The sequence below is a fragment of the Podarcis vaucheri genome (genome assembly GCF_965113315.1).
Source record: "Podarcis vaucheri genome assembly, chromosome: 6".
Classification (NCBI taxonomy): domain Eukaryota; kingdom Metazoa; phylum Chordata; class Lepidosauria; order Squamata; family Lacertidae; genus Podarcis; species Podarcis vaucheri.
This window is the reverse complement of record NC_138764.1, coordinates 75,988,505-75,999,709: the sequence shown is the minus strand read 5'-3', so window position 1 is coordinate 75,999,709 and position 11,205 is coordinate 75,988,505. Positions and strand designations below refer to the sequence as shown.

The window sequence follows — 11,205 nt, the reverse complement described above, 5'->3', positions numbered from 1 at the left end:
CATTTCAGCAAAGTTCACTTTAAGAGTTCACTTTGCTCAACATCTGTAAAGGATATTTACATGGCAAAACAACAAGAACTGCAAGCCACTCAAACACCAGCAGATCACCACAACTGTTAAATCACTCACCTTCATTGTTCACAATGGGAAAGATATAAAGCTGGTGTTGGCTACGTAACTAAATATTGCTGTGAACACTCCTGTAATACAAGCACTATGCTACTTTGAGACAGCCAGGTGTCATTTAATGGTCACATAAGCTTTATTCCAAATTATTACAGCAAAATAAGTTTATCTGCTGTACAGATGTTACACTCATATCAATAAGTGCCAATAAATTGGAGACAAATTATTCCCTGAAATTAGTCTTGGCACAAAAGCCTTCGTTTCAACTCAGAATAGTGTAATAATTCTTTCTGAAAAAATTAGCTGGTCAAAATGTTAACTGAAGTAATTGTTACTCCTATGACAAACATTGGCTAACTGAAATTTACATAATCAATTCTGCAGCATATAAACATTACAGATTTATATCCATAATTATCAATTTGTCACTTAACAGGTCTTCAACTCACAAATGTGCTTTAATTTTAAAACTTTGGTGGTGTCAAAAACAACTGATATCAAGGTAATAAAAAATCCAACATTCAGAACACCATCAATGAAAAATAGTCCATTCTTGTCCAGCTTGAAGTAACTTTTGTCCCAGGTGTTGTCCAACACAAAAATCAATTATGGAAATATGTTCTGCAGGCAAACCTTTTTTAAAAACATAACGAATACTTACAATACACCAATGTTTCCAAAAGGTACTGTATAATGTAGCTTCAACATAAGCAGCATTTTCACTTTGATCTCACAAATAATACAAATAAGGAAACTAAATAAAAGTACAAAAAGGGATTCTGAAACATACTGTTTTAACATAATGCCCCCATGCTTTGGGGACAGTACCTCATGCATAGATCTTGAGGTTCCATTTACACAAATATAAAATAAACTGATTCCCAAAACCACACATTTACAAGTCTCTACAATGAGAAAGTTTATAATATTGAAAAAGACTACTTTTCAAACTATAACCGGAATGGCAATTATTAACAGTAGGGTAGAAAACTACACCGTGTCCATCACAGACAAATCTGAATCTGTAGTACACCTTATATCTCACCGACCGTCCTGTCCCCTGCCATGAGGGTGTCTCATCAGCACTAGGTCATGAGAGGCACAGCATGGCCAGATTTAGAAATTCAAGAATGTACAGAAGTACAACAAAAAAAAAAGGGTTTCCCAGTACCTTAAGTCATGCTACAATGACATGATAAATACGGAAAACAATCATTTACTAAGAAAAGAAGTGCAACCAAGTTGTGACCTTCTACTACATCTATTCAAAATAGTAGACAAGTTTCAGGTCATAATCTGCAAACCTCTTGTAACAGTTTACAATTAAATTAGACATTCATACTTGCTAGGCTTGAAAATAACGTCTTCTCTATTGATTAAATACTGTGGTTATGCATAAACCATTAGAAATAAAGTATGACTGTCTGGTGCACTAGTTATTTAAATAAACTATGCAGAATGTAATTTACAGCCTTGGTCAACTAATAATTTTTGGCTCTTAGAACTTTGTTCTCCAGTGGCACAATTTTGTCAGTGTATGTATGCAAAGAACGTGAATGTTGAACTCAACAACTTGATACAAGGAGTGAAAAGTCTTATTACCAGCCTGCTCCTAGCCTCTGAAGACAAGACTAAATCCCTTTCCATAATGTTAAAAATGCCTAGCAAAAGCCAAATGAACAAAAGGTAAGGGCAACCCCATCACTTGTCTGAAGAGTGACCCTTGTCCCTAAACAATTCCCTGAAGTCAGTTCTGCATCACATGCAACAAGCATGCTATTCCATTTAACAGAGAGTGATCAATTCATGTGATGCGCTCCAGCCATCACGTAGAAGTCTCCAGTATCATGTGGAACAGCAAAGTGCTATTTGTTGCACTTTGCCCAAGTCTGTGAGGAGTTGTTTTATACAATGTTTGAGTTGGGGGAGTCTAGCTAGTGGTTCTGGTGGCTCCAGCTCTCCAGTATAATCCAACCAGCTCTCCAAAACTGGAAGAAAAAAGAATAATGTTTAAAAATGTGCACACATCAGTCACTGGTAACTAATTTGTACTAGAGGATTGGAAAATAGCCAACAAAATGTCATTTTTTAAAAAAGGCTCTGGGAAATCACAGGCCAGTTAGCTTAACGTTTGTACCAGGGTATCTGCTAGAAAAACGAAGTAAATAAAAATAACAAATCAGAATGGGTTCTACAAAGGGAAGAAAGTTCTGCCTCATCACATTTTGAAATTCTGCCAATAAGCACATGGATGTGGTGATCCAGTAGGATCATATGCTTGGACTTGCCAAAAGCTTTTTGTCAGGGTGGTTCCCCAAAGGTTTGTAAGTAAAGTCATAGAGTAAGAGGCAGGCAGTGCTATGGATTAGTAAATGGCTAAAAAGAAAACAGAGAACAGGAATAAGCTCCCACCACTTAGCGTATTTTTCGCTCTATAACACGCACCTGACCATAACACGCACATCGTTTTTAGAGGAGGAAAACAAGGGAAAAAATATTCTGAATGAAACAGTGGACGTATCATTTTTGTGCTTCATGCTGTGGCCACAGACATGTGATCTGATGGTGAATTTGGGGTGACCCAATGCAAAAATCCTGAGAATGCCTGTGGATCCATGCTTTGTAACCACGTTTTTGCACCATTGCAGCCCCAGGCAACAGTGGGTGCGTGATTTTTTTTTGGGGGGGCAGGCTGTAGTCATGGACATGCTATGTGCTCTGATGGGGAATTTTGGCTGACCCAATGCAAAGATCCTGAGGATCCATGTGGATCCATGCTTTGTAACCATGTTTTTGCACCATTGCAGCCCCAGGCAACAGTGGGTGCGTGATTTTTTTTGGGGGGGGGACAGGCTGTAGCCATGGACATGCTATGTGCTCTGATGGTGAATTTTGGCTGACCCAATGCAAAGATCCTGAGGATCCATGTGGATCCATGCTTTGTAACAATGTTTTTGCACCATTGCAGCCCCAGGCAACAGTGGGTGCGTGATTTTTTTTTTTTGGGGGGGACAGGCTGTAGCCATGGACATGCTATGTGCTCTGATGGTGAATTTTGGCTGACCCAATGCAAAGATCCTGAGGATCCATGCTTTGTAACCACGTTTTTGCACCATTGCAGCCCCAGGCAACAGTGGGTGCGTGATTTTTTTGGGGGGGCAGGCTGTAGCCATGGACATGCTGTGTGCTCTGATGGTGAATTTGGGGTGACCCAATGCAAAGATCCTGAGGATCCATGTGGATCCATGCTTTGTAACCACATTTTAAGTGGGGAGGGAAGGAAAAACACAGAAGGCTAAGAATGCAGGAGAGGGCTATAACGTGAGGAAAGGAAGGCAAAAGTTTCCCCCCACCCACCCACACAAGCCAGCCAGCGTGTGCTCTCTCTCTCTCTCTCTCTCCCTCTTTAAATGGAAGAAAGCATATTTGAATGCTGTGTGTCTCCAAAAACAAAAAGCAGGAAGTCAAATCAGAATTTTAAGCCGAACCTGTAATCTCTCTTCCCTTCACAAACATTGTTCCTCCGGAGCAGGGAGAGGATAGAAGGACGGACGCTCTGCTTTCCCCTCTACTTGCCTGGAGGGGAGGGGCTTCCCCTGCTCTTTGTTCCGTTTGAGCAAACACAGTAACGAAACAGAGAGGGCGGGCAGTAAGACCCTGAGGCAGAATGCAGGAAAGCTGCCACTTCCTCTCTTCAGGCTTCCCTTCTCCCTGAAGCACGGTTTGATTTTTGCCTCATTTTTCGGCTCCAGGGACCACACATTCGCTCCATAACATGCACAGACATTTCCCCTTCCTTTTTAGGAGAAAAAATCTGCGTGTTATAGAGCGAAAAATACGGTATTCACTATGGAGTGATGGTGTTATCGGAACCAGTGCTATTTAACCTCTTCATCCATAGACCTGGATTAGGGATGAACACTGAAGTGGGCAAATTTGCAGAAACCAAATTATCTGGATTTATTATAGTGAAAATTCAGGTAGACTGTGACGGCTCCAAAAGACTCTCCTCATTCTAGATGAATGAGCAAGAAAATAGCAAATGGGGTTCAAAACTATAAAGTGGTGCACAATTAAGGCAAAAAAAATCGTAACTTCCCAAGTACACTCTTGGGATTTCAGGTGGCAATGGCTACAGAGGAAAGGCATATATTGGGCTGTGGTGGATAGCTCAATGACAATATGAATTCTGAGCATGGCAGCTATGCCAAAGATTTATTAGGAAAGAGGTTGAAAGAAATGTGAATGTGTTTACACGCTACATAGAATTATAGAGTTGGAAGGAAGCGCAAGGGTCATCTGGTCCAACCCCTGCGATGCAGGAATCTCTTTGCCCAACATGGGGCTCAAACCCAGGACCCTGAGAGGAAGAGTCTCATGCTCCACCAGCTGCTGGAAAGAGAACTTTGTAAGCTGGCAAAGGCTGTAGGAAAGGGAAGAACAAATCATTACCATCCAGCTCCTTTTCAATTAAATCCATCCTATGAGTAACTTCATCTTGCAGAGACTCAACATGGGCCAGAAGGTTGAGTTGCCACTGCAGCTGGGAATTCACAACTCCTTCCTTGTCTTTCTCCAGCAGTTTTACTTCAATAGCTTCCTCCGATGTGACTTTTTCTCTTACCTATCAAAATACACAAATTAATGATGCTTATAGGCATTAAATCAGTCAATGTAATTTAAAGGAAAATCTGGCTCTACAAATGGGGCTACTTCTGGAACAAAAGACAAAGTATAAATAGATACAATGGAACCTTGGTTCTCGAACGGCTTAGTTGACAAACAAATTGGCTTCCGAATGCTGAAAACCCAGAAGTGTTCCGGTTTTCGTTTTTCAGAAGCCAAATGTCTGATGCAGCTGTCAGCTACTGTTTCTAGGGTGCCTGCACCAATTGGAAGCTGCTCCTTGGTTTCTGAATGTTTCGGGAGTCAAACGGACTTCTGGAACGGATTAACTTCGAGAACCAAGGTTCAATTGTATATCACTAAGTTCCTTTGTCAGATGCTGCAGATCTCCGGGTTTTATGACTACAAGCTGTTTTTCAGAGTACAGTTTGGAAAATAATATGGAGTATTAACACAAACATTAAAACAACACATATTAAAGCTTGTGTACTCTTATGGAGATGTCTTAATATATGGTTCATATACAGTCATCACAGAAGTAAGGCCTAAGAGAATCACAGAGTAAAAATACTGTTGTATTATACAGTGGTGCCCCGCAAGACGAATGCCTCGCAAGACGGGAAACCCGCTAGACGAAAGGGTTTTCCGTTTTTGAGCTGCTTCGCAAGATGATTTTCCCTATGGGCTTGCTTCGCAAGACGAAAATGTCTTGCGAGTGTTCCGATTTTTCCCCGCTTTCCCCCCTTTTTCTAAGGCGCTAAGCTGCTAATAGCCTTTTAGCTGTCAATCCGCTAATCCTTTAATAGCCGCTAAGCCTTTAATAGCCGCTAAACTGCTAATAGCGCTAATCCGCTAATAGGGTTGCTTCGCAAGACGAAAAAATCGCTAGATGAAGAGACTCGCGGAACGGATTAATTTTGTCTTGCGAGGCACCACTGTATAGAAAATACTTCCACTCTGAAAGCTAGTTAACTTTTCTTTTTTTAAAAAAAAAGGGGGGGACACCCAAATTAGAACAGAATGTAACCTTTCTAAATAATAGATAGGCACATTAGTTCTATACAGCTCTCCTGACAAATAGTCTATACTCTGAAATTTCATCACAATTTTCCGATGTGAGGGGTTTTCGGTTGCACAGGTTGTATCAAATGGAGTCCCTTGTGCTGACAGAAGGCTTTTTGATTCAGCAGAGGATTTTTCCGGTGGAATAGGGAGGGAGATGATATTACCGATTCCCCCTCCTGGTGATGCCCTCTGTATGTGTCCAAAATCTATTTTAAGGAGTTAAGAGAACCTCCGGAACAGTCTAAGATGTGGGGGAAATCACTTCCCTTCCAGTTTCCTCTACAACTGATCAAAGAGCCTTCTGTCAGTGCAAGGAGCAGCATTAGATACAGCCAGCAATGTTGGCCAGCAATGTATTATATGTATATTTCTATTTCCATTAGCAACTACTCAGAATTTCCAAGTTGCATGGACAGGTATGCTGCCTCATCCTCCGTATATAAGCTCGGCTCTTCCCTGTGCAGGGATTATCATATCTATTTGTGTTGGAGATAAGATTTTCCTTCTCCCAGCTGCGGAAACTCAGAAATACTTCAATGCAACATACCTTAGAGTAGTTATGTTTCGATTCATTTTCAAATTTGTGTATTTCTCTATCCAGCTCCCATCCTAATCTCTCTACTATAGTATCATCTCCATTCTCTCTTATCCTATTGACACCATCATCAATGTCTGAATTTCTGGTTTCCACAACAAGTCTCTGTTCTATAGCAGGATAGTAGGCTCGAGGTTTTTGGTAACAGTGTTCACTAGTGATATATGATTCCTCTACAGAAGGAATGGTTGAAGGTTTCTCAATAGTTCCATTAAAAGTTCTGTAACTTGAAGTCTCCTCTTTGCAACAGTTTTCATCAATATGAATGAGACGCGTGCTGTGTGATTTTTCATCTACTTCAAGATGTTTCCAAGGCTGACACCAGAGCTTCAAGTCAGGATGCTCTTTGCTTCTGATGAAAAAAGTAAATAAGTGGAAGTCAAGACTAAAAACTTTTACAGACGATTCAGATGACCTACCCCTTTTCTCCAAGAACATCAGAAGTTTTCACTTCTGCTAAGATTAACCATGGTCAAGTGTGCAGTCAACTGTAGTCAATAAACTATGGTCAGCTTAATAAAATATGGTTTAAAGTTGGTTTATTTCAACTAACTATAGTTGAGATCAGTTTGTCTAGGATTGGATGGCATGGCCAGCTGTGGTTAATTTAAGATGAAAGTGACAGTTTCTGAACTCTCCCGTTGCAGCTATACTAGAAGAGGGGGGAGCACATGAGATGGAAGGTCACTGTGTCCAGTTCTCAAGATGGGTTAGCAGCAAGGACACACTAGCCCATACACAACAGAGATCTGCAATGCTAACCACACTTCTTCAAAAATCTATCGGTATGATTCAAATGAGAACTTGCAAAAACAATGCTTACTGCAAAATGCTCATCTTCAGTTGAAGTCCATGCAGTACTTCTATCACTTTTTGCACATCGCCAAGAAGTTGGTGTGTAGCTACTATTTTCTTAGCATTCTGGTGGGAATAATTTTCTCCCAAAAATGTTAAGCCATGCATGTGACCACTGCACAACCACTCCTTCTCATACCAGTATTTCAAACTGGATCTCTTACCTGAAGCAGAATAATGAGAGGGTAAGATTACAAAAGTAAATATATGAAAACTCTTGATCAAAAAATTCTCATATTCTACTACTTAATCTTTATTCTCTTCCCCCGCTCCCCCAAATAATAGTAACTTCTAAAAAGGAATAGTACAAAGTCAACTTTAAAGTGCGATTGCAAAAGAAAAAAATCTACTCCCCACCCATTTGCTTCAAACAAGGATGACATTTAGTAATACTCAAATTCTCTCTTGGCTTTTAAAAAATAGTGAATTGGATATCATTTAACTAAAGTAAAAACTAGTGAGTATCAAAATGCAAGTCCTATGCTGCAGAATTTCATTTGAAGCCAGTCTAAGAAGGCTTGGAAGCTGGTAAAAGATACAAAGGATGTAATCAGATCTACACTACCGCACTGAACATAGTGGAACTTTCTTCTGTATAAACACACACACAGAAATCTTTATCTGAAACTTAGTTAACCACATCTTTGCACTTGAATATAAACACAGAAAATCCTTGGCTCCAAGTGTGGAGAAAGCTACTGTCGCCACTGCACAAAAAACCTGTTTCCTTATGACAATGAAAAGATAGGTGCTGCTGTGACAGTGAGTTTGTTTTGGTTTCAGCAGCACCTTCCTTGTGAGGAGTGCAAGAGAAGGGAAAAGCCAGAATTGGGCTCGCCTGTTGCAGTGGTGTATTCTGGTCACCATCTCTACACAGCTGTTTCCTAGAGGCACAAGAACAGTTTTTTCCTTTTCAAAAGGTACAAATTATACTGACAGAAATCATTTGGCTGAAAACAGGTCAGTTTAACCTCTTTTCCACACACTATTATATACAACTGTCATTGCAGTGAGGACCCAAAATTGCTCATTCTCCATTCTCTTTTGGTGGAGAAGTCACATCTCCCCTTGAATATGCAAACAGAATAGGTTCTGTCTAGCAGGGAGATGGAAATTTGGCCGATAATAATGCATAATGCATTTCCCAGAAGGTGTCAATCTACCTCCCTGAGGGATACGATTGACTTCTGACTGGCTGGATACAGCCACCTGTCAGTCAAGACCCAGCTAGGTCAGAAACTCTTCAAAAGATGACTGTTGCCAAACAGTCTCTTGTTCCTCAACTGACCATCTGCTGCTATATGTGAGGAGACCAGAAGCCCTTATCAAAGTAGCTATACTGGAATAGATGAGACTTGAACTAAAATGTTCTTTTTGTTATTTTCTGCCTCTTCCATTTGCCCCCTTCCTTCCTTTTCTGTTCTTAAGAGTCTTCATAATATTTAGCTGTTGGGGTCCTGAATGCATTTGAGCCCAAACTCTCAGGGTTATTTCAACCTCTCATGTTATAGTCACTTGATTCATGCTGTGTGTGTGCTATGAGAGGGAGGAACAGATAAACTGGATGCAATCTCTGCTTCCCCTTTGCAAGCATCTGCCTTGGATCCCTGGAAACCATGCCCATCTGGGGTTACAAGGAACATGCCTTCTAGCCTCTGGCACTACTGGTCTCCCCAGAATGGCAGTCGTGGAACAAAGGGAGTAATAAGTTATTTACCTCACTTCCATTACAATCATTGTAAGTGGCTTCATTTGGAATGCTCCAAACAGTATGAATTAAATGACAAGGAAAACAAAGTTCCATCTAATGTATCGCTTCAGATGTATAATAATGTAAACTTGCAAATTAACAAGAGATAAATCAGTAACAAAATCAAATAGGTCGTATTTAAAAGAGACAAGACAATAATAATAATAATTACTACATACTATTAGAAGACTCTGCAACCTTAGAAATCTTTGTACCTGGAGGATCTTGACAAATATAGCAGGTATATTTCTCAGGTACATTATCTTCTAATAGACCCATACAGACTCCATGCTGCCAACAGAGACATTCTTCACACTGTTGTAAGTCAAATAAACAGAACTAGATCAATACAAAGTATGCATCACACACACACACAAACACTTTAAAGGTATTTTAGAGGCCTAAACACATGACTGTATGTTGCTGGTGCATATTTCTTTTACAAACAGAATAAATGAAAAAGAGAAGAGTTATTATGGGAAATTATTCTTTTTTCCCTTAAACTGGAAAATTACAAACTATGCAACATGGAAATCAGGTAGCAAGAAAATTAATCAGGAAATATCAGGTCAATATATCTATAGAGAAATTATGTCAGAAGCAAAAACTTAAGTTTTCCCATGTGAATGTAACACCTTTGGAAGGAAAATACGACATATAAAAAGGTAAAGGTACCCCTGCCCAAACGGGCCAGTCTTGCCAGACTCTGGGGTTTGTGTGCCCATCTCACATTTATTGGCCGGGGGCCAGCGCTGTCCGGAGACACTTCCGGGTCACGTGGCCAGCGTGACATCGCTGCTCTGGCGAGCCAGAGCCGCACACGGAACGCCGTTTACCTTCCCGCTGGTAAGCGGTACCTATTTATCTACTTGCCCCCGGGGGTGCTTTCGAACTGCTAGGTTGGCAGGCGCTGGGACCAAGCAGCGGGAGCGCACCCCGCTGCGGGGATTCGAACCGCCGACCTTTCGATCAGCAAGCCCTAGGCGCTGAGGCTTTAGCCCACATGTGAATGTAACACCTTTGGAAGGAAAATACGACATATAGTCTTGTGTATTAGAACTAGTGGAGGCCAAATCGGCCCCAACACCTGCTGTATCAAACTAAGCATACCAAACTATTTCCCTCAATAAACTGAACTATTTTGAATCTAATCCCATTTTTTCCTGTGTTATTAATGGATCTTCTGTTTCCACCAGGATCTTCTGGTCTTTCCCTCTTATGAATCTCAAAACTCTCAGCCTATTTATCTAAACTGCTGCTCTAGCAGCAGTTGAATGGCTGGAATGTGAGCCAGATACCAGGAGACTTAGATATGTCATCCTCAGGACTATGTTAAATGAGAAGACTACATCACTACCTGCTCCCAAGCCAGGCATCAGAATGGGAGAAGTAGGCCATCCTCTATCGCTACCACCATTATAGTTAACAAGCCAGGTAAACTTGGATGGGAGGGAGGAGGGCTTATTTCTCCAGCTTCCTGAGTGAAAAATGCCTACCCCTTCTTTACACAAGCGAAGTACAGCCTTGAGTTACAGGGAGGGAGGAAGCAACATGTTTGTACAGTAATGGAATTTTGGGGGTTTTCTTAGGAAGATTAAAAGAGCTCTATGTCATTCTAAAATCTTAAGAATTTGTTCTAAGTGCTACTACATTAGCATTCACCTAAGCATGAATTGCACAAGCAAGGGTTACAGGTAAGAACAATTCAGAACATTCTTAGGGATAATATTTTCAACACAATAAAAGAAGTCAGAAAGCAACAGAAGAAGAGGCAAATGCAAACAATTAAAGTTTTTCATATCTGACACCATCTACTCTATTCTAAAGCAATTTCAGGTAACAGTTAAGCTCCATAGCATCACCATTTTGTGGTTTGGTAATGAGGATTCTCTTCTATCTATCTATCTATCTATCTATCTATCTATCTATCTATCTATCTAATCTATCCATCCACACACATTATTATAAAACATGCACAAATGAATCTTCCTAATTAAGTACTGTTTGGGCACGCAGGAGAGCACTGCAATATATTTATTTATTTACAAATGTGCAACCTAGACTTTCATGAAAATATAGCAAGGTAGAACCATACAGATCCATAAATATATCAATAAAACTTCAATATATACTTGATAATTACTTATGTGTTTCAGTTTACTTCATTACACTCACAATCTACAACCAT

The 11,205-nt window shown here is 40.4% G+C and overlaps 1 protein-coding gene and 1 long non-coding RNA gene across 4 annotated transcripts in view; both read right to left on the bottom strand.

Annotated features, from left to right (window-relative positions):
• Nucleotides 1–238: 238 nt before the first annotated feature.
• PHF20 (PHD finger protein 20) overlaps nt 239–11,205 on the bottom strand; it is a 45,752-nt gene continuing 34,785 nt past the window's right edge. For 2 of the 3 annotated variants that reach the window (XM_082228643.1, XM_082228641.1), the window contains exons 14-18: nt 9,197–9,332; nt 7,236–7,431; nt 6,365–6,764; nt 4,579–4,750; nt 239–2,114 (exon numbers count right to left, since the gene is read on the bottom strand). In XM_082228643.1, the coding sequence (XP_082084769.1) occupies nt 1,972–2,114; nt 4,579–4,750; nt 6,365–6,764; nt 7,236–7,431; nt 9,197–9,332 (1,047 nt within the window). In that variant the 3' untranslated portion in view covers nt 239–1,971. The remainder of the gene's footprint in view (nt 2,115–4,578; nt 4,751–6,364; nt 6,765–7,235; nt 7,432–9,196; nt 9,333–11,205) is intronic. The other variant, XM_082228642.1, reaches the window with a different exon arrangement.
• On the bottom strand, nt 9,371–11,189 carry LOC309535541. The gene is made up of 3 exons (XR_014221286.1): nt 10,972–11,189; nt 10,036–10,938; nt 9,371–9,652 (listed from the first exon to the last, which is right to left on the bottom strand). It is a non-coding gene; the product is annotated as an uncharacterized lncRNA (long non-coding RNA).